General features: G+C 44.0%; 1 protein-coding gene across 1 annotated transcript in view; it reads left to right on the top strand.

Moving 5' to 3' along the window:
* tacr2 (tachykinin receptor 2) overlaps positions 1 to 17,621 on the top strand; it is a 58,682-nt gene extending 41,061 nt beyond the window's left edge. Inside the window, exons 4-5 of the mRNA XM_052027786.1 lie at positions 2,865 to 3,061; positions 17,399 to 17,621. Coding sequence (XP_051883746.1) covers positions 2,865 to 3,061; positions 17,399 to 17,621 — 420 coding nt within the window. The remainder of the gene's footprint in view (positions 1 to 2,864; positions 3,062 to 17,398) is intronic.
* The last annotated feature ends 6,035 nt before the right edge of the window (positions 17,622 to 23,656 follow it).

The raw sequence follows: 23,656 nt of genomic DNA, 5'->3' as shown, positions 1-23,656 counted from the left end.
AATTAACACTAGTAATACTAACAGCTACTAACATGAGTCATGATAGATTTGATTTATGCTCTTCTGTGCATGTTATGTGCACAGACCCAAACCAAGTGGAGATGACATCAGTAGTGCAATGCATAATTGGTCCTTCTCTTGTCAAATTGGTTAATGAATGTGCGATTGGCACAGTGTGGGTTCTGCTGCAGAAACACGCTGGACAACAGAAACAAGCTTGAAACGTTACTATTTAATCGGATTATCAATTTCTTACACATTTATTGGGGACCAATTGGAAAAGAGTTTGTTGAGTCTGAGGTACAAAACTACAAAGTAGAAGCAGTCTTTTTTTATTCTTCAGAACATTTATGGAAGCAACCATTTATTCCTTAACAACAAAATTGGTGATTTTGTAGCAGCCCCTTTCGGGATGGATGACAGCAAAGCCTCCTTGACAGAGTAGGCTAAAAGATAACAGGAAGAAGGGCATTTGTTGGATGGCCCTGTGCTCCTACCTTCATCTGAGGAGGAATGTATCAAAGATGTTGGTGACATTGAAACCCATACTTGGCAGCCAGTGATCGATGCCTGGACTGCAATACCTGTAAACATCATGGTTACTCAGGATTTCTTAGTTTCTGGATCACTGCAGGTTGCGGTAGTTGATCTGTCACAGTTTGTAGAACATCAGAGACTCCAGGCTCAAGGACAAGGGAATTCATCTCCTTCTCCTTGAATAGAGAGCATCAGGCAGCTCAGATAGGCTCAAAAAATGGACTTCCTGAGGGTTGAGGAGTGTTGACTGCACATATGTAGGCTTCATATGACACCCCCCAAAACATCAGAAGCCATCTTCTTCAGTTCTACAAATTCCCTGGCCGTGGAATCCACCTTTCTCCATGGCAACAGCTTGAGAGTGAAATACGCTGTTTGCTACCTTGCTATCACACTTGACTTTGAATTTAATTTTGAAACTCATTTCCGTGACAACGCTAAAGATCATCTGTTTTCATCACTATTCTACTTCTGACTCATTTCATCTGTTGTTGAAAACCTCATCTATGTGTCTGTAATTTCTATTCTTGATTAGTCCAACACATTACCGAATGGTATTCCTTATTTCACTCTTTGTACCCTTGAGGCCACTGATTCTGTTGCCCACGTTCTAACTTATTTCATCTTAGTCTATGCTTTCTCCCAGTTTTAATGCCTCCATTTTTTTCAGTTATTTTCAAATCTATTGTGGTCTCGCTGCCATTCCTTCAGCCCTATAACCCTCTGAAATATCTGGGCTCCTCCAGTTTCGGCCTGTCATAGAGTCATACCACTGTGTCCACATCAGCTGTCATGTACTTATCCAGACTAATCCCATTTGCCTGTAGACTTCTATACAACAGCAATTTAAGTGATGATCTAAATACTTCTTAAGTGTTGTGAGAGTACCTACCTCAACCACCACCCAGGCCGTGTGCTCCAGGTTTCAACCATCCTCTGGATGAAAAAGATTATTCCTCAAATCCCCTATAACTCCCTACCATTTACCTTAAACCTATTCCTCTCCTTATACACTTCTCTGCCATTTCTCATTATCTACCCTATCTATGCCCCTCATAATTTTGTATACCTGAATCAGGTCACCCCTCAGTCTTCTCTGCTCCAAAGAAAACAATACCAGCCTATGCAATCTGATCTTATAATTGAAATGCTCCACCTCAGGCAACATCTTGGTGAATCTCCTCTGCACCCTGTCCAGTGCAATCAGATCTTCCCATAATGTAACGGCAAATTACTCCAGCTGTGGCCTAATTAATGATTGTACCATAACCTCCCTGCTTTAGTTCATCCTTGAATTTAATGGCAGCTTTGCCCTTGGTTACCTGGGTCCTAGGCTCTGGAATTCTTTCTACCTTTAATTGCTGTCCTTAAAACCTAACTTTTTGATCAAACTTTTGGTCATCTGTCCCAATACTATCCCATGTGCCTTTTTCTTTGTATGATAAACTTGTCTCTGATAATGCTCTTGTGAAGTAAGTGTAGGTCATGTTAAAGGTGCTCTATATTATTATTAACATGTTATTGTTTATCAGGCACCTTTAATATACAAAACATCTCAACGTTTTCCTAAATGTAAGTGAGTATTATCAATAAATTCACAGAAGCACTTTACTTCTCATTCCTTCATCCAAATCACTAATAATGGTCTCCAAAATCCTTGGTCTCAACAGGGATCCATATCAGTGTCTGATAGAGACAGGATGCCACCCATAAATGCCAGAAATTATCTGGACAACTCCAGCCAATTCACAGTCAAGCCTAAGAGACGTCTGTTAACACTACAGGATGCAACTTCTCTTAAAAGAAGGATCGAAGGATTACTGAGAATTACAATACGTAATATTTGACCATTTATTATTACAAACAATCACTTTTTCTCAATATTCAAACCAATTCCGTGAGATTGGACCTCTGTTGCCAAAAGTCATGTTTGGCATCCCCAGTAACCATTGTTCTTTTAAAGTGTTCATGAAGCTCAACTCTGATAACAGTTTAAAATATTTTTCTAAGAACAGCTTTTAGCAACTTGATAAAAGCTGTTCTTAAAAATATATTTTAAGAACTCAGACACAACTTTAGTCTTTATCCCATTTCCAAGGCTTTTGTAAATAATAATCAGAACTATTCAGAGAGAAATAAAACCATTATGTTCTGTTATTGTGCAAATGATTTGTTTCCAGGGTTGTTCTGAATGTTGAAGCTTAATCTTCAATTCCTCAAGACTTTTGGGTTGATAAATCCCATTGCTTTAATGACTACTTCTTTTCTCTAACCTATGTTAAGTACACTTTCCAACAACTCATTGGAAGCTCTTTACTTACTTGCAGGTTGTAAAGATGATGATCATCGTGGTGTTGACCTTTGCAGTTTGCTGGTTGCCTTACCATTTGTATTTCATCCTGGGGAGTTTTAATGAAGACATCTACTTTGAAACCTACATCCAGCAGGTGTACCTGGGAATATTCTGGCTCGCCATGAGCTCCACTATGTACAACCCCATCATTTACTGCTGCCTTAATAACCGGTGAGTGCAACAGAATGTCACAGGTAGAAAGGCTACAGGCAAATGGATAGATGGAGAGCCAGACAGTTGAGCAGATTCAAGTATGGACCTGACAGTGATGTGTGTGATCAGGCAGGAGCAGAGAGAAGCAGACAGGCAAACATGAAAGAGATGGGAGATGATAGGGAGATGGGCCCATCATCTGAACATATAGGCCAGACAGTTGGGAGACTAACTGGGCAACAGCAATGCAAACTGGTAGCAAGACAGCAGTAGATAACTACACAGAGAGCCTGCTCCACTAACAACAATTACTTGCTTTTATGAGCCTCCTTTAGTGGATCCTTGGAGGAATGGCAAGCTGTCTACTGCTGTTTGGAATATATTGCTTCCACCAGTGTGCCACCAGATGCATTCATCTGACAGGAGGTCGGATCCCAATTTAAGTGATAGGGGACTCCATAGTTAGGTGGACAGACAAGAGATTCTGTAGATGCAGGAAAGAAACTCGGAAGGTAGTTTGCCTCCCAGGTGCCAGGGTCCGGGATGTTTCGGATCGCGTCCAAGATATCCTGAAGGGGGAGGGAGAACAGCCAGAGGTTGCGGTACATATTGGTACCAACGACATAGGTAGGGAAAGGAATGAGGTCCTGAAAAGAGACTCTAGAGAATTAGGAAGGAAGTTGAGAAGCAGGACCTCAAAGGTAGTAATTTCCGGATTACTGCCTGTGCTAAGTGACAGTGGGTATAGGAACAGAATGAGGAAGAGGTTAAATGCGTGGCTGAGGGATTGGAGTAAGGAGCAGGGATTCAGTTTTCTGGATCACTGGGGCCTCTTTTGGGTCAGGTATGACCTGTTCAAAGAGGACGGGTTGCATTTGAATCCCAGGGGGACCAACATACTGGCAGTGAGGTTTGCTAAGGCTACTGGGGAGAGTTTAAACTAGAATTGTTGGGAGGTGGGATCTGTATTGGAGAGACTGGGGAAGAGGTGTTTGGCTCTCGAGTGGAGAAGGCTCGGAGTGGGTGCCGTGGGCAGGTGATAGAGAAGGGACATGTTCAGACAGGCTTGAGATGTGTCTATTTTAACGCAAGGAGTGTTGTGAACAAGAAGGATGAGCTTAGAGCTTGGATCAATGCTTGGAGCTATGATGTGGTGGCCATTACAGAGACTTGGATGGCTCAGGGACTGGAATGGTTGATTCAAGTGCTGAGATTTAGATGTTTCAGGAAGGACAGGGAGGGAGGCAAGAGAGGTGGGGGAGTGGCACTGTTGATCAGAGATAGTGTCACGGCTGCGGAAAAGGTGGACGTCGTGGAGGGATTGTCTACGGAGTCTCTGTGGGTGGAGGTTAGGAACAGGAAGGGGTTGATAACGGTGCTGGGTGTTTTTTATAGGCTGCGCAATAGTGAAAGGGTTATTGAGGAGCAGATAGGGAAGCAGATCCTGGAAAGGTGTGAGAATAACAGAGTTGTTGTAATGGGGGATTTTAATTTCCCAAACATCGATTGGCATCTCCAGACGGTGAGGGGTTTAGATGGGGTGGAGTTTGTTAGGTGTGTTCAGGAAGGGTTCTTGACACAGTATGTAGATAGACCTACAAGAGGAGAGGCTGTGCTTGATTTGATATTGGGAAATGAACCTGGTCAGGTGTCAGATCTCTCAGTGGGTGAACATTTTGGTGATAGTGATCATAATTCGATCTTCTTTACGTTAGCACTAGAGAGGGATAGGAACAGACAGGCTAGGAAGGTGTTTACTTGGAGTAAAGGGAATTATGAGGCTCTCAGGCACGAAATTGGAAGATTAAATTGGGAACAGATGTTCTCTGGGAAAAGTACGGAAGATATGTGTAAATATTCAGGGGATATTTGTGTGGAGCTCTGAACAGACATGTTCTGATGAGACAAAGGAGTTGTGATAGGATACAGGAACTGTGGTGTACAAAGGCTATAATAAATCTAGTCAAAAGGAAAAGAAAAGCATACAAAAGGTACAGAGAGCTAGGTAATGTTAGAGATCTGGAGGAGTTCAAGGCTAAAAAGAAGGAACTTAAGAAAGAGATTAGGAGAGCCAGAAGAGGACATGAGAAGGCCTTGGCAGGCAGGATTAAGGAAAACCCCAAGGCGTTCTACAAGTATGTGAAGAGTAAGAGGATGAAATGCAAAAGGATAGGGCCTATCAAGTGCAGCAGTGGGAAAGTGTGTATGGATCCAGAAGAAATAGCAGAGGTACTTAATGAATACTTTACGTCAGTATTTACCACAGAAAAGACCTGGGGGATTGTAGTGGGGACTTGCAGTGGCCTGAAAAGCTTGAGCATGTAGATATTAGAAAAGAGGTGGTGCTGAAACTTTTGGAAAGCATCAAGTTAGATAAGTCACCGGGACCAGATGAGATGTACCCCAGGTTGGGGTGGGAGGCGAGGGAGGAGATTGCGGGGCCTCTGACGATGATCTTTGTGTCGTCAATGGAGATGGGAGAGGTTCCAGAAGATTGGAGGGTTGCGGATGTTGTTCCCTTATTCAAGAAGGGGAGTAGGGATAGCCCAGGAAATTGTAGACCGGTGAGTCTTACCTCAGTGGTTGGTAAGCTGATGGAGAAGATCCTGAGGGGCAGGATTTATGAACATTTGGAGAGGTATAATATGATTAGGAATAGTCAGCATGGCTTTGTTAAGGGCAGGTCGTGCCTTACGAGCCTGATTGAATTTTTTGAGGATGTGACTAAGCACATCGATGAAGGGAGAGTAGTAGATGTAGTGTATATGGATTTCAGCAAGGCGTTTGATAAGGTACCCCATATGAGGCTTATGGAGAAGGTGAGGAGACATGGGATCCAAGGGGACATTGCAGTGTGGATCCAGAACTGGCTGACCCACAGAAGGCAAAGAGTGGTTGTTGAAGGGTCGTATTCTGAGTGGAGGTCGGTGACCAGTGGTGTACCTCAGGGATCTGTACTGGGACCCTTACTATTTGTGATCTTTATAAATGACCTGGATGAGGAAGTGGAGAGGTGGGTTAGTAAGTTTGCGGATGACACGAAGGTTGGGGGTGTTGTGGATAGTTTGGAGGGCTGTCAGAGGTTACAGAGGGATATAGATAGGATGCAGAGTTGGGCTGAGAAGTGGCAGATGCAGTTCAACCCAGATAAGTGTGAAGTGGTTCATTTTGGTAGGTCAAATATGTTGGCGGAATATAGTATTAATGGTAGGACTCTTGGCAGTGTGGAGGATCAGAGGGATCTTGGGGTCCGAGTTGATAGGACGCTCAAAGCGGCTGTGCAGGTTGACTCTGTGGTTAAGAAGGCATATGGTGAATTGTCCTTCATCAATCAGGGAATTGAATTTCGGAGCCGTGAGGTATTGTTGCAGCTATATAAGTCCCTGGTCAGACCCCACTTGGAGTACTGTGCTCAGTTCTGGTCACCTCACTACAGGAAAGATGTGGAAGCCATAGAGAGGGTGCAGAGGAGATTTACAAGGATGCTGCCTGGAATGCGGAGCATGCCTTATGAAAGCAGGTTGAGGGAACTCGGCCTTTTCTCCTTGGAGAGACAGAAGATGAGGGGGGACCTGATAGAGGTGTATAAGATGATGAGAGGTATTGGTAGGGTAGATAGTCAGAGGCTTTTCCCCAGGGCTGAATTGGTGGCCACAAGAGGACATAGGTTTAAGGTGCTGGGAAGTAGATATAGAGGAGATGTCAGGGGTAAGTTTTTTTACTCAGAGAGTGGTGAGTGCATGGAATGGGCTGCCGGAGATGGTGGTGGAGGCTGATATGATAGGGTCTTTCAAGAGACTGTTAGATAGGTATATGGAGCTGAGTAAAATAGAGGGCTATGGGTAAGCCTAGTAATTTCTAGGGTAGGGAAATGTTCGGCAAAGCTTTGTGGGCCAAAAGGCCTGAATTGTGCTGTAATTGTTCTATGTTCTGTGTTAAGTCCTTTCCAACCATAAGCAACCAGTTCTGCCCCAAGGCCTACAGCTGGTGTAGTCTCATCCCTGGTAAAACCGGGTCTCAAAGCTGTGTTCAATGATTACAGAAAGCTTTCACGTGGTAGAAGAATCAGTTCATAACCTGGGAGCTCATAATGATTATCATGGCTGAGCAAAATGTATTTTGGTCTGTTCTAAAAAATCCTCTGCTAATTTCAATCTTCTTGATTTCCAATGGAAGCTGACTTCCTCTTGAAATGCTGTGTGGGACATGTGTATCAACTAAGATTACAAAGTGTGGGGAATGTATGATCACCTTCAAAAGTCCCACTGAGGGAAACCACTCCTTAGACGAAAATTTCTTGAGAAATAAAACAAAAGCAAATGTAAATCTGAAAAATGTAAACTAATCCAACACAGGCACCCCATTTTAAAATGAGAGCCCTTATTATTAATAACATCGAAAGATTTGACTGGTGGTCTGAGCTACTGTAGTGATACTGCTGTGGGAATATTAAGAGAAGAACGTGAAAAAATTGAAACGTTATCAACATTGTTATCAACTGTAACTTCTGCTCTGAAGCTGAAACAACAGCCTTTCATTAGCACAGTTCAGAATGTGAACAAGTGAATGGCTGAATAGCTGTCTCTATCGCATTGCCCCCTCCCCCAACATCACCTGGCCCCCTCCCACCACCTCCATGAGGTTCACCAACAGAAACAAGAGTGAAATGAGCAGGGAGCGTGTTTTGAGAGTTTACTCAGGTCACACAACACTTGCTGGCCTCCTGTGCTCCTGGCATGCTGACTCAGGTCAGTGCAGCCTGGGCTGATGGGCACAGGGGACACTGAATGATGTGGGGAACAGCAGTTAGCATTGGAATGGTCTCAATGAAGACCTTGGCTTTACATCACAGTGTCTCTTATGACTTATGTCCTGAAACTCAGAAGATGTGACAGGGATAACCAACAACATGCCTTCAGAAGATGTGGTAGGTTTAACCACTAGCATGCCTTCAGAAGATGTGACAGGTAAAACCAACAACATGCCTTCAGAAGACCTTCCACAAAGTAAGGACCGAAGGAGGATTTCAGGAGCATTATCAAAAATTGATACTGAGACAGACAAATAGATATCTGTGGCAAAAGTACAAGTTTTAAAAGGAGGAGAGGCGAAGGTTTGGTTCGTGGCCCAAGCAGCTGGAGGTATCTCTGATAATGTGGAATGGAACAACCAAGAATGCTGAAGACATCAGAATTAAGGGGGCTCAGATCTTGGAGAATTGTCGGGATGGGTGATATTATGGCAATAGAGGGATGAGGCGTGAGAGTTTTAAATATAACAGGTGTCAGGCTGGTAACAATTGTAGATTATCAATGGGACGGTGCAAGTTCAGCATGGGCAGCACAGATTCAGATGCTGATCAGGAGAATGCTGGAATAGGGGTATAACAAACATGGACATGAGATTCAGCAGCAGGTGACAGTGAATTCAACTGTTACTAAAAATTTAAAAAAATGCTGATGCTGGAAATCTGAACTAAAAGCAAAAAATGCTGGCCTGACCTGCACAGTATTTGCAACATTTTACGTTTTAATTTCAGCAGTAGGTGATTGAGCAAAGGCCAGAGAAAGTCAACACTGAACAGATGAAATTTAGGGACCGAGGTACTTCTATATGATCAGATGCTCATTATGGGTCAACTATGATATCATTTATAAATAGACTGAATTAGCCTGAGCCTTTGGTAGAGAGATAGATGGTGTCCTTGGATGGGGAATGGGGCCTCCAGCAGTGACTAGAGTGTTTCTCTTGTTCCTCCTAAAGTTTTGGTTGGAGCAAATTTCTACTCATCCTGTAATGGGTGTTGAATAAGGAGTGCAATTAGATGCAGAGAGATGCATCAGGTTGAGAGGTGTGGAGGTAAGGTAGAGCTGTGTGTCATTAGTATACATACAGAAACTGACGCTGTGTTTTTGGAAACAAAAAACTATATCTGACATGTGGAGGGTGTTTAAAGACCAACTACACAGAGTACAGGACAGGTATGTTGCAGTAAGAAGGAAGGACAAGGATCCTGGCGGGGAGGTTTGCTAAGGCTTCCAAGGAGAGTTTAAACTAGAATTATTGGGGGGGTGGGATCTGAATTGGAGAGACTGGGGAAGAGGTGTTTGGCTCTCAAATAGAGAAAGCTAGTAGTAGGTACGATAGGCAGGTGATAGAGAAGGGATGTGCTCAGACAGGTTTGAGATGTGTCTATTTTAACGCAAGGAGTATTGTGAACAAGGCGGATGAGCTTAGAGCTTGGATCAATACTTGGAGCTACGATGTGGTGGCCATTACAGAGACTTGGATGGCTCAGGGACAGGAATGGTTACTTCAACTGCCAGGTTTTAGATGTTTCAGAAAGGACAGGGAGGGAAGCAAAAAAGGTGGGGGAGCGGCACTGTTGATCAGAGATAGTGTCGTGGCTGCAGAAAAGGTGGACGTCATGGAGGGACTGTCTACAGAGTCTCTGTGGGTGTAGGTTAGAAACAGGAAGGGGTCAATAACTTTACTGGGTGTTTTTTATAGGCCACCCAAACAGGGATATCAAGGAGCAGATAGGGAAGCAGATCCTAGAAAGGTGTGAGAATAACAAAGTTGTTGTGATGGGAGATTTTAATTTCCCAAATATCGACTGGCATCTCCAGACAGTGAGGGGTTTAGATGTTAAGTGTGTTCAGGAAGGATTCTTGACGCAATATGTAGATAGGCCTACAAGAGGAGAGGCTGTGCTTGATTTGGTACTGGGAAATGAACCTGGTCAGGTGTCAGATCTCTCAGTGGGAGAGCATTTTGGAGATAATGATCATAATTCTATCAGAACAAATGTTCTCAGGGAAAAATACGGAAGAAATGTGGCAAATATTCAGGGGATATTTGTGTGGAGTTCTGCATAAGTATGTTCCAATGAGACAGGGAAATTACGATAGGATACAGGATACAGTTACGATAGGATAGGATATAGGATACGGTTCCTGTACAAAGGCTGTAATAAATCTAGTCAAAAGGAAAAGAAAAGCTAGGTTCAGAGAGCTAGGTAATGTTAGAGATCTGGAAGAGTATAAAGCTAACAGGAAGGAGCTTAAGAAAGAAATTAGGAGAGCCAGAAGGGGACATGAGAAGGCCTTAGCGGGCAAGATTAAGGAAAACCCCAAGGCATTCTACAAGTATGTGAAGAACAAGAGGATAAGATGCAAAAGAATAGGACCTATCAAGTGCAACAGTGGGAAAGTGTGTATGGATCCAGAAGAAATAGCGGAGGTACTTAATGAATACTTTACATCAGTATTCACTATGGAAAAAGATCTGGGTGATTGTAGTGAGGACTTGCAGCGGGCTGAAAAGCTTGAGCATGTAGATATTAAGAAAGAGGAGGTGCTGGAGCTTTTGGAAAGCATCAAGTTGGATAAGTCACTGAGACCAGATGAGATGTACCCCAGGCTGCTATGGGAGGTGAGGGAGGAGATTGTGGAGCCTCTGACAATGATCTTTGCATCATCAATGGAGACGGGAGAGGTTCCGGAGGATTGGACGGTTGCGGATGTTTTTCCCTTATTCAAGAAAGGGAGTAGAGATAGCCCAGGGAATTATAGACCAGTGAGTCTTATTTCAGTGGTTGGTAAGCTGATGGAGAAGATCCTGAGAGGCAGGATTTATGAACATTTGGAGAGGTATAATATGATTAGGAATAGTCAGCATGGCTTTGTCAAGGGCAGATCCTGCCTTACAAGCCTGATTGAATTTTTTGAGGATGTGACTAAACACATTGATGAAGGGAGAGCAGTAGATGTAGTGTATATGGATTTCAGCAAGGCGTTTGATAACGTACCCCATGCGAGGCTTATTGAGAAAGTGAGGAGACATGGGATCCAAGGGGACATTGCAGTGTGGATCCAGAACTGGCTGACCCACAGAAGGCAAAGAGTGATTGTTGAAGGGTCATATTCTGCATGGAGGTCAGTGACCAGTGGTGTACCTCAGGGATCTGTTCTGGGACCTTTACTCTTTGTGATTTTTATAAATGACCTGGATGAGGAAGTGGAGGGATACATTAATAAGTTTGTAGATGATACAAAGGTTGGATGTGTTGTGGATAGTATGGAGGGCTGTCAGAGGTTACAGCGGGACATAGAAAGGATGCAAAGCTGGGCTGAGAAGTGGCAGATGGAGTTTAACCCAGATAAGTGTGAAGTGGTTCATTTTGGTAGGTCAAATATGATGGCAGAATATAGTCTTAATGGTAGGACTCTTGGCAGTGTGGAGGATCAAAGGGATCTTGGGGTCCATAGGACACTCAAAGCAGTTACACAGGTTGACTCTGTGGTTAAGAAGGCATATGGTGTATTGTCCTTCATCAATCGTGAAATTGAATTTAAGAGCCAAGAGGTATTGTTGCAGCTAAATAAGTCCCTGATCAGACCCCACTTGGAGTACTGTGCTCAGTTCTGGTCATCTCACTACAGGAAGGATTTGGAAGCCATAGAGAGGGTGCAGAGAAGATTTACAAGGATGCTGCCTGGAATGCGGAGCATGCCTTATGAAAGCAGGTTGAGGGAACTCGGCCTTCTCTCCTTGGAACGACGGAGGATGAGGGGGGACCTGATAGAGGTGTATAAGATGATGAGAGGCATTGATATAGTCAGAGGCTTTTCCCCAGGGCTGAAATGGTGGCCACAAGAGGACATAGGTTTAAGCTGCTGGGGAGCAGGTATAGAGGAGATGTCAGGGGTAAGTTTTTTACTCAGAGTGGTGAGTGCGTGGAATGGGTTGCCGGCAACGGCGGTGGAAGCGGATACAATAGGGTCTTTTAAGAGACTGTTGGATAGGTACATGGAGCTGAGAAAAATAGAGGGCTATGGGTAAGCCTAGTAATTTCTAAGGTAGGGACATGTTCAGCACAGCTTTGTGGGCCGAAGGGCCTGAATTGTGCTGTAGGTTTTCTATCTTCTAAGGATGGCAAGCTAAGGGAATCTTGGATGTTGAGAGAGGTGGTGAATTTAGTCAAGAATGAAAACAAAGTGTATCTAAGGTTTAGGAAACTAAAATCAACAAAGCACTTGAGGATTATAAAGAAGCTAGAAAAGAACTCAAGACGGGAATTATGAGAGCGAGGAAGGGCCATGAAATGTCCTTGGCAAGTTGGATTAAATAGAATCCCAAAGCATACATACATACAGCAAGAGCAAGAAGCTGACTATGGAGAGGTAGGACCACTTAACGATAAAGGAAGGAACATGTGCTTGGAGGCAGAGGATGTGGATGAGGTCCTAAATGAGAACTTTGTGTCAGTATTTACAAGAGGATGGATGTGGAGGATAGTGAGATCAGTGTGGAGCATGCTAATATGCCAGGGCATTTTGAGATAAAGAAAGAGGAAACTTGAGTTGTTTTCTCTAGAGCGGTGGAGGCTGAGGGGAGACCTGATAGAAGTTTATAAGGTTATGAGAGGCATAGAGAGAGTAGGCAGCTGATATCTTTTTCCCAGGGTTGAAATGTCTAATACCAGAGGGCATGCATTTAAAGTGAGAAGGTGTTTGTTCAAAGGAGATGTGCAGGGCAAGTTTTTTACACAGAGAGTGGTGGGTGCCTGGAATGCACTGCCAGGGGTGGTGGTGGAGGCAAGTACGATAGAGGTGCGTAAGAGGCTCTTAGATAGGCACATGAATATACAGCAATGGAGGGATATGGACTTGTGTATGCAGGAGGGATTAGTTTAGTTAGGCATTTAACTACTAGTTTAATTAGTTTGGTACAACATTGTGGGCCGAAGAGCCTGTTCCTGCACTGTACTGTACTGTGTTCTATATACAGAGGGAGCTAGGTGCTATTCTGTACAAATTACAGCAAATTAGCAGGCAGGTTAGGAAAACGAATGGCATATCGGTGTTTATTGCATGAGGATTGGAGTTTATAAATAGGGAAGTATTGTTACAATTGCAAAGGATACTGGTGAGGCCACACCTGGAGCACTGTACATAGTTTTGTTCCACTTATTTAAGAACAAAGCTGTTCAAAAATGATTCCCTCAGGTATTTCCTGGGATGTGCTGGTTGCACAATCTTGGGTGCCTAAAGAAATTAGATCTATATGTCCAAACTTTAGAAGAATGAAAGTGATCTGACTGAAATATATAAGATCCTTAAGGGGCCTGATAGACTAAATGTCAAGGTGTTTCCACTAGTGGAGGAATGTCAAACAAGCCTGGAAGTCTGTGACTAGTGGTATTCAAGATTACAAGATTACAAGACTGGGTGGCACGGTAGTGTAGCGGTTAGCGCCAGTGATCGGGCTTTGATTCCCGCCGCTGTCTGTAAGGAGTGTGTATGTTGTCCCCGTGTCTGCATGGGTTTCCTCTGCGTGCTCTGGTTTCCTCCCGCATTCCAAAAACGTGCGGGTTGGTAGGTTAACATGAGTGTATTTGGGTGGCGCAGGCTCGTTGGGCCGGAAGGGCCTGTTACCATGCTGTATAAATAGTCTTTTTTTAGAAAGATAAGCAGGTTGTCGTTTAACTTCTTACAGAGAGTGGTGAATCTCTGGAATTTCCTATGCTTGAGGTTGTGGAGGCATTGGGGGCAATCATCGAGGAAGTAGATAAGATTTTGAAAGATCTGGGAATTGAGCTGTATAGGAAATTGGCACAGAAGAGATGAAGCCTTGAGTAGATCAGCCACGATCATATTGAACGGCGAGGCCGGCTTGAGGATGCTGAGAGGCCTACTGCAACCCCTACTTTGTTATGTTTTTATGTGCCAGTTATGACTAATGCTGATAGAGGAATATAGACCCATCCATCCAACTCCAACAGAAGGTTGCTTGGCACAGGAAATACAGTACATGGCAGCACCAAGTTTCAAAGGGACATCAGTAGGTGAAGTGAGTAAACAGAACATGTTTAATGTTTAACCTCGGGAAATGGATCAGATGGATTTTCTAAATGGCAGGAAGCCAGGAACTGTGAAGGAGGAAAGAGATGCAGAGGCCCAAATATATAAAAGGCAGCAGGCTAGTACAGAACTAATGAATAACTGGAGCTGGAGTACAGAAGGGAGGAAGTTATATTGCAGCCATACCCCAATCTCTGGTTAGATTGTGTCTGCAGTCCTGCAATCATTTCTGGGTATTTCAGTAACACTATGGCAATGCCAGTGACCCAGGTTCAATTCCGGCCAATTGCGTGGGTTTCCTCCAGTGCTCCAGTTTCCTCCCACATTCCTAAGAGGTACGGGTTAGGAAGTTGCAGGCATGCTATGTTGGCGCTGAAAGCGTGGCGACACTTGCGGGCTGCCCCCAGAGCACTCTATGCAAAAGATGCATTTCACTGTGTGTTTTGATGTACATGCGACTAATGAAGAAATCTGATCTGATCTCACCTCAAGACAAATTCAACAATAACAATTCAAATGATATAATGTCTTCAATTTAGCATTAATCGCCCAAACTGCTTCATACCTCAAATAATCTCCATCCTTTTGTGAAGAGCTGATCTCAGAATGACTGCGCTTGATATTGGCAGAATTTGACAGAGTGAGGCATTAAGGAGACCTGGTGAAACTGGGGTCAACAGCCATCAAGGGAAACAAAAAGGGCCGATGAGGGCAGTGTGTTTGTTGTATCATATGTGGATTTCAGCAAGACTTTTGACAGAACAAGCTGGTCAAGGAGTTAAAAGCCCAAGGTAGTGCAACAAGCTGCATCCAAAATTGGCTCAGTGGCAAGAAGCAAAGGGCGATGGTTGACAGGTGTCTTTTATACAACTGGAAGGCTGTTCATCAGTGCATTCCCAAAGGCCTCTATATTTGGTCCCCAGCTTCTTGGAAGGTACGTTAATAATTTAGATTTAAATATTAGGATGCATAATATAGAAATTTGCAAATGACACAAAAATTGGCAGTGTGGCTGACAGTGAGGAAGAAAGCTCTGGGCTGCAGGGAAACTCAGGTTGTTTTATCAGCTGATGGAATTTACTTTAGAGAGGTGATGCATTTATGGAGCTACAACAAGGCTAGGGAAAAGACTATAAAAGGGAAGATACTGTGAGGTGAGGAGGAACGAAGAGGCATTGGAGTGTATTTTAAAGGTAACATGACAGGTAAAAAAGGTAGTAAAAAGTTAAGTGACCTTTATTAGCTGAAACATAGAATATAAGAGCAGGGAGTTCAGCTATAATTAACAATTAGATCGGCTGGAACTGTTTTCTTTGGAATAGAGAAGCCTGTGGGAAGTCTTAACTGAGGGATTTATGAGGGACTTAGTACCAGTGGGACTGGTACCATTATGAGGGATTTAGATATGTTCTTCTTATTACTCTGTTTTCTTCAGTAGACACACCAAAGTCCCCAGATTGTAGGATATGATATTGCAGGGTATTAAGTTAATGTACCAGTAATCCAGAGACCTGCATTAACAATCAAGAGTCCTGAGTTCAAATCCCACCATTGGCAGTTGTGGGATTTAAGTTCAGTCAATAGGTCAATAATCTGGCATTAAAAAAAAACACATTGTCATGAAAAAATGATGACTGCCAGCTTGTTGTAAAAACCTGTCTGGTTCACTAATCACCTTCTGGGAAGGAAATCTACCATTTCATGGTCTGGCTGATATATGACTCCAGACCCACCAAAGTGGTTGATGCTGAAATGGCCAAATCAGTCATGGGCATTGAGGAATGGACAATAAATGCTGGTCTTTGCATTCATGGCCAGTTTCTGAAAAATGAATAATAGATTGGTAGGATTAAAGGGGAGATGAGGAAAAGCTTTTTCACTCAGTAGGGGCCTGGGAAAATAAGGGGCAAATAAGCCACATCACATTTCAAAAGTACTTGGGTGTACACTTGAGTCGTGTCCTTCAGATAAAGTGCTCAAAGCTGGGACTATGTTGGGGAACTGACATGGGCCCTGTGAGCCGAATGACCTCCCTGTATTGTCACCTCCATGTAACCATTTCTCTCTCACATGCTCCTTAACTCCACTCTGATTCTCCTGTCACTCATCTACACCAGCGAATTTACAGCGGCCAATCAACCTATGAACCGGCTCGCCTTTGGGATGTGGGAGGAACCCAGAACCCCCGCAGGAAACCCACGTGATCACAGGGAGAACATACAAACTCCACACTGAATTGAACCTGGGTGGCTGGAGATGTGAGGCAGCTGCACTACCTGCGGCACCACTGCTGTGCCACAGTGTTGCAGCAGAAGGTGAAGGGAAGATCTAATTGAGCTGCTTAAATTAAAATATTTCATGTGGGAGGAGTCCTGGACAAGGAGAGGTAACCTTAAAAGTCTTCAAGGGCAATAAGTGCCACAAAACATTACGATTTACTTCCACCATAATCTAACTGAGTGAAGAGAAGGGCTTAAAAAATTGAATTATGTGCTGCTGTACTCAAGTTGCAAGCCTCCTCTCCAGGTAAACTGTTGATATCATATAACCAGGAGGATTCAGGGATGTTCCCCAGTAATATTTTACAATTTCATGAGCACAAATTAAAATTGAGAAAGTTAGGACACAAACATTGCTGGATGAAACAAGACCAAAGTCTTCATAGTTCACCTTCAGTCATCCTATCAATCTGACATCCTTGGGCGGCATGGTAGTGTAGCGGTTAGAGTAACACTATTACAGCACCAGCGACCCGGGTTCAATTCCCGCTGCTGTCTGTTGGAGTTTGTATGTTCTCTCCATGTGTCTGCGTGGGTTTCCTCCGGGTGCTCCGATTTCCTCTCTCATTCCAAAAAGGTACAGTTTAGGAGCTGTGGACCTGCTATGTTGACGCTGGAAGAGTGGCGACACTTGCAGGCTGCCCCCTGAACATTCTCAGTAACACAAAAAGATGCATTGCACTGTGTGTTTCGATGTACATGTGACTAATGAATAAATGTCTTATATCTCACATGATAACACGGAAATGGAGCGGCCGACTACTTACAGCATCACCTTCTATCAGTTCATCTACGAAGGGGGATGGTATGAGAAGAAGAATATTGCAGTAGTGAAGGGCTTTGGGAATCAGAAGCTCAAAAGTCATCTGTTCCTCCAAAATCTGCTGAATTCATCACTGCATCTTTCAATTTCTGCAGGACTGCTCCCAATTTAGGAATAAGAGGAGACATCTAGAAGGACTCCGAAGGGCAATAAGGTTGTGGAATAAATGGTATAGAGAAAATTGGTAAAATGGAGATTGACAGTGATGAGATGAAGTGTGGGTTATGTGGTAACATAATAAAATATTCTCAGGTTTGGTATTTATGACCAATTTCATGGTGTGTTCAAGCATTGGGTTTCTCTAACAGGGAAATGTGGGGACTGATCTGGGAAAAGATGTTAGATCTTACAGTACCTCACTAAACATTATTTTACTATAATTTCTCAGATTTCGCATCGGATTCAAGAGAGCTTTCCAGTGTTGTCCCTTTATACAATTCAGTAGACATGATCACCAGGAGCTAACAAAAGCAATGAGCTTCCGAATGACTCGAAGCAGCAGTTACACCACCAGCAGAATGGAGATAATGGTGACCAGTCACATTGGTACCAATTGTGATGAAGCAGAAGAGACAAAGGGAGAACTCTTCAGCTCCGGAACTGTTCTATGATCAATGCATTGCCCCCAACAGGATTGTTATCCTCTTCAAGAAGGTCATGAAACATGACTCCCATGTAGATCCACCTTCATCAAAAACATGGAGGACCAGCTATGATCCTAGGATCTTAATTCTCCAATCCTGGTTCTGTTCTCTGATCATGGGTCCTGATTCTCAGTCCTAGATCCTGATTTGTTCAAGCTTGGTCCCCTCTTACTTCAGACTGGTTCCTAATGCCTTGCTCCTTGTTCTCAATTCTCTTATTCCAACTCAGGATTCTCCAATCCTGATTTTCAGTAATTTGGTTTCCATTCAGAATTGATTGCACACTGAGAAGAGAAGGTTGCACAAGCCTCAGTTTTTGTGCTGAACAACTTTCAACAGAGCTTTGGTGAATCAGAGATTGACACTAAGATTTCCAATGCTGATTCCTATTTCCCTGATCCTGCTTCTTGATTTGGAGATCCTGGCTCCTGAATCATCCCCATTTTGGTTCCTGGTTCTTTGATCATAACTCCTGAACTTGGTTCATAATTTGCTAAAAGCAAAAAAAAAACTGCAGATGGTGGAAATCTGACACAGATGGATAATTCTGGAATTATCCAGCATCTGAGGAGAGAGAAAAACCATCAGCATTTCAGGTCAATGACCTTTCACGAGAACTGTGAAAACTTAGGAATGAAAGATGTTTTAATTTGTATCGAAAGGGGAGATGGAGAGACAAAGGAGAATGTCTATGGTAAGGTGAAGATCACGAGAGGCTAAATGAGAGAAGAAGTGGTTCTACCAGCTGTGACGGACAGCGGTGGAGGAGCTATAAATTGGAGACAAATAAAATCTGAGGAGGAAAGAAAAAAAGACAACAAAGCTGGAACTATGAGCTACACACCAGAGAAGGATCAAACTGTAGGTATTGGAAACCTGAAATAAAAACAGTTGATACTGGTTACTTGTAGTATAAACTGGAAAGGTCTCTTATCTGGAATTGTTGGAATCAATTTTGAGTCTCAAGGTCTGCAATGTTCCTCGTCGGAAGACGAGGTGCTGTTCCTGAAGCTAATGTCAGAGGCCAAATGCAGAGAGGTCAAAGTGGGAATGGGATGGAGAATTAAAGTAACAGACAATTAGAAGCTCAGATCACACCTCATTCCTCCAAAGCTCCAGAGAAAAAAAACTCAAGTCTGTCCAGCCTCTTCTTATACCTCATACCCTCTGCCAGGCAACATCCTAGTAAACCAATTCTACACTTTTCCATAGCCTCCACAACCTTCCTGTAATGGGGCCACCAGAATTGTACACAATACTCTAAGTGTGGCCTAACCAGAGTTTTATATAGCTGCAACATGACTTCCATACTCTTGTACTCAGTGCCCTGACCAATGAAGGCGAGCATGCCATATGCCTTCTTTACCACCCTATCTACTTGCGTGGCCGCTTTCAGGGAGCTATGGACTTGGACCCCAAGATCCCTCTTCACATCAATGCTGCTAAGCTCTTGCCATTAATTGTATACGTTCCCCTTATATTTGACCTCCCAAAGTGCAACACCTCATACTTTCTTAGATTAAACTCCATCTGCCATTTCTTTGCCCATATTGGATATGATTTGGATAAGAATGTACAAGGCGTGGTTAGTAAGTTTTCAGATGACACTAAAATAGGTGGTATAGTGGACAATGAAGAAGGTTACCAAAAATTACAGGGGGATCTTGATCAGCTGAGTCAGTGGGCCAAGGAATGGCAAATGGAGTTTAATTTGGATAAGTACAAGGTGTTGCATTTTGGAAAATCAAATCCAGGTAGGACTTTCACAGGTAGACAGGGTGGTAAAGAAGGCTTTTGGCATGCTGGCCTTCATAAGTCAGGGCACTAAGTATAAGTTGGGAGGTCATGTTGTGGTTGTACAGGATGCTGTTGAGGCTGCACTTGGAGTATTGTGTTTAGTTTTGGTTATTAAACTGGAAGGAGTGCAGAAAAGATTTACAAGGATGCTGCCAGGACTTGAGGGACTGAGTTATAGGGAGAGGTTGACCAGGCTAGGACTTTATTCCTTAGAGTGTAGGAGACTGAGAGGTGATCTTACAGGGATGTATAAAATTATGAGAGGCATCGATGGGGTGAGTGCACTCAGTATTTTTCCCAGAGTTAGGGTATCAAGGACTCGAGGGCATAGGTTTAAGGTGAGAGGGGAAAGATTTAAAAGGAACTTGAGGGGCAACTTTTTCACACAAAGGGTGGTATCCACATGGAATGAGCTGCCAGAGGAAGTGGTTGAGGCAGGTACATTAACAACTTTTAAAAGACAGTTGGACAGGTACATGGATTGGAAAGGTTTCGAAGGTTATGGGCCAAATGCTGGCAAATGGGACCAGCTTGGATAGGCCATCTTGGTTGGCATGGACCAGTTGGGCCAAAGGGCCTGTTTCCATGCTACATAGCTCTAGGACTCTATGTCCCAATATCCCACAGATGTGGACTTCAAAGTCAAAGTCGAGTTTATTGTCATAAACTCGCCATTATTGCCATGTATCCACAGGTGCAGTGAAAAACTTACCTGCAGCAGCATCACAGGCACATGACATAATATAAGCAATATTCGCAAGAAAAACATAAATTAAACATAAATTATACACAATTTTTGCAAGAGAAAACACAATTAGAACAAAAAAAGGCAAAGTGGTCAGAGTGGTCATAGTGTTGCTAAACTGTAGTGGTGATTAGGGTTTTGTCAGTTGGTTCAAGAACCGAATGGTTGAAGGAAAGTAGCTGTTCTTGAATCTGGTGGTGTGGGACTTCAGGCTTCTGTACCTCCTGCCTAATGGTAGCTGTGAGAAGACAGCATGGCCCAAATGGTGGGGATCTTTGATGATGGATGTTGCCTTCTTGAGGCAGCGCCTCCTGTAGATACTACTGATGGTGGGGAGGGATGTGCCCATGATGTATTGGGCAGAGTCCACAACTCTCTGCAGCTTCTTATGTTCCTGAGCATTCGAATTGCCATACCAGACCATGATGCAACCAGTTAGGATACTTTCAACAGTACATCTGTGTAAGTTTGTTGGAGTGTTCGGTGACAAGCTGAACCTCCTTAACCTCCTAAGAAAGTAAAGATGCTGGCACACTTTCCTTATGATTGCATCTATGTTCTGGGCCCAGGACAGGACATCCGATAATGTTAACATCCAGGAATTTAAAGCTGATGACTCTGTCCACCGCCAATTTCCCCAATGTAAACTGGCGCATGTTCACCCTCCTTCCCCTTCCTGAAGTGAACAATCAGCTCTTTAGTTTTGCTGACGTTGAGAGAGAGATTGTTGTTGCAGCACCACTCAACCAGATGTCCTATCTCATCGTCACCTGTGATTCATCCAACAACAGTAGAATCGTTGGTGAATTTGAAGATGACATTGGAGCTGTGCTTGGCCACACAATCATATGTGTATAGAAAGTAGAGTAGGGGGCTAAGCATGCAGTCTTGGGTGCACTTGTGTTGGTGGTCAGCGAGGAGGAGATGTTGTTACCAATCCTCATTGATTGAGGTCTGCTGATGAGGAAGTCGAGTATCCAGTTGCAGAGAGAGATACAGAGGCCCAGGTCTTGAAGCTTGATGATGATTTGGATGGGATGATTGTATTGAATGCCGAGCTGTAGGTGATGAACAGTAGCCTGACGTTTGAGTTTCTGTTGTCCAGATGGTCCAGAGCAGAGTGAAGAGCAGAGAAGTCGCATCTGCTGTTGACCTGTTGTGGCAGTAGGCAAATTGGAGCAGATCCCGGTCATCTCTGAGGCAGGAGTTGGTTTGCACCATAACCAAACTTTTGAAGCACTTCATTATGGTCAATGGAAGCACTGCTGAACAGTAGTCATTGAGGCAGGTCACCTTGCTCTTCTTGGGCACCGGTACAATCGATGCCTTTTTGAAGCAGGTGGGAACCTCAGACCACAGAAGCGAGAGGTTGAATAAGTCCGTAAATACTCCAGCCAGTTGGTCTGCACAGATCTTTAGTACTTGGGTAGGCATGCCGTCTGGACCAGATGTCTTTCGTGGGTTCACCCTCTTGAAGGACGCCCAGCCGTCGGCGTCAGGGACTGAGATTATAGGGTCACCCGGAGATTACAGGGTCACCCGGAGATGTGGGGGCTCATGTGGGTGGGCCATAGTTCTCCCTATCAAAGCATGCATAAAAAGCATTGAGCTCATCCAGGAGTGATGGGTCATTGCCACATATGCTCCCAGATCTTGCCTTGTAGGAAGTTATATTGTGCATGCCCTGCCACAGCTGTCGAGCGCCCATCTGTGATTCCAGTTTAGTCTGAAATTGCTTCTTTGCACTTAACTTGCCTGACAACAGCTGCTTACAACTAATTTCCAACCAGCTCCTGTCTTATTATGTTGCAATTTACACTCCCCTAGGGAGTTTTAAGATAGCTATGAACTTACGAGAGCTAGAAATCTCAAGGCATTCTACACATACATCAAGAGCAAGAAGATAACTTAGGGGGAGGGTAGGCCCACTCAAGGATAAAGAAGAGAACTTGTGTTTAGAGCCAGAGGGTGTGGGCAAGGTCCTAAAAGAGTACCATGTGTCTGGTATTTATCAAGCAGAATGATGTAGTGGATGGTGAGATATGAGGTAGTGTTAGGTCTCTTGAAAAACATTAAGGTGGATAAGTCTGCAGGGCCTGATGGGAATCAGAATCAGAATCAGGTTTATTATCACTAACATATGACATGAAATTTGTTGTTCTGCGGCAGCGGTACAGAGCAGGACATAAAAATCTATAAATTACAAAGATAAATAAGTAGTGCAAAAAAAAGGAATAACAAGGTAGTGTTCATGGGTTCATGGACCATTCGGAAATCTGATGGCGGAGGGGAAGAAGCTGTTCCTGAAACATTGAGTGTGGGTCTTCAGGCTCCTGTGCCTCCTCCCTGATGGTAGTAATGAGAAGAGGGCACGTCCTAGATGTGAGGGTTCTTAATGATGTATGCAGCCTTCTTGAGGCACCGCCTCTTGAAGGTGTCCTCGATGGTGGGGAAGGTTGTGCCCGTGATGGAGCTGGCTGAGACTACATCCTCTGCAATCTCTTACGATCCTGTGCATTGGAACCTCCATACCAGGCTGTGATGCAACCAGTCAGAGTGCTCTCCACCATACATCCATAGAAATTTGTAGGAGACATACCAAATCTCCTCAAACTCCTAATGAAGTAGAGCTGCTGGTGTGCCTTCTCTGTGATTGCATCAACGTGTTGGGCCTAAGATAGATCCTCTGAAATGTTGACGCCCCAGAACTTGAAGCTGCTCACCCTTTCCACCGCTGCCCCCTCAATGAGGACTGGTGTGTGTTCTCCCGACTTCCCCTTCCTCAAGTTCACAATCAGCTCCTTAGTCTTGCTGACGTTGAGTGCAAGGTTGTTGTTGTGACACCACTCAACCAGCCGATCTATCTCACTCCTGTAAGCCTTCTCATCGCCATCTGAGATTCTGCCAACAACAGTGGTGTCATCGGCGAATTTATAGATGGTGTTTGAGCTGTGCTTAGCCACATAGTCATGAGTGCAGAGAGAGTAGAGCAGTGGGCTAAGCACGCATCTTTGAGGTGCACCTGTGTTGATTGTCAGTGAGGAGGAGACGTTATTACCAATCCGCACGGACTGTGGTCTCCCAATAAGGAAGTCGAGGATCCAGTATCAGAGGGAGGTACAGAAGCCCAGGTTTTGAAGCTTGTTGATTAGTACTGAGGGGATGATGGTGTTGAACGCCGAGTTGTAATTGATAAACAGCAGTCTGATGTGTGTTTTGCTATTGTCTAGGTGTTCCAAAGCAGAGTGGAGAGCCAGTGAGATTGTGGCAGTAGGCGAATTGCTGTGGGTCCAGGTCCTTGCTCAGGCAGGAGTTAGTTCTAGCCATAAGCAACTTCTTGAAGCACTTACTCCAGGTTACTGAGAGAGGCGAGAGATGAGATTGCTGGAGTGTTGACCAAGTTCTTTGTATCTTCGCTAGCCACAGATGTGGGGCTGGAGGACCAGCGGGTAGCTAATGT

The sequence above is a fragment of the Pristis pectinata genome, chromosome 12 (assembly GCF_009764475.1).
Source record: "Pristis pectinata isolate sPriPec2 chromosome 12, sPriPec2.1.pri, whole genome shotgun sequence".
NCBI classification, from domain to species: domain Eukaryota; kingdom Metazoa; phylum Chordata; class Chondrichthyes; order Rhinopristiformes; family Pristidae; genus Pristis; species Pristis pectinata.
Note: the sequence above shows the minus strand (reverse complement) of the source record. Positions and strands in the feature narration are given on the sequence as shown.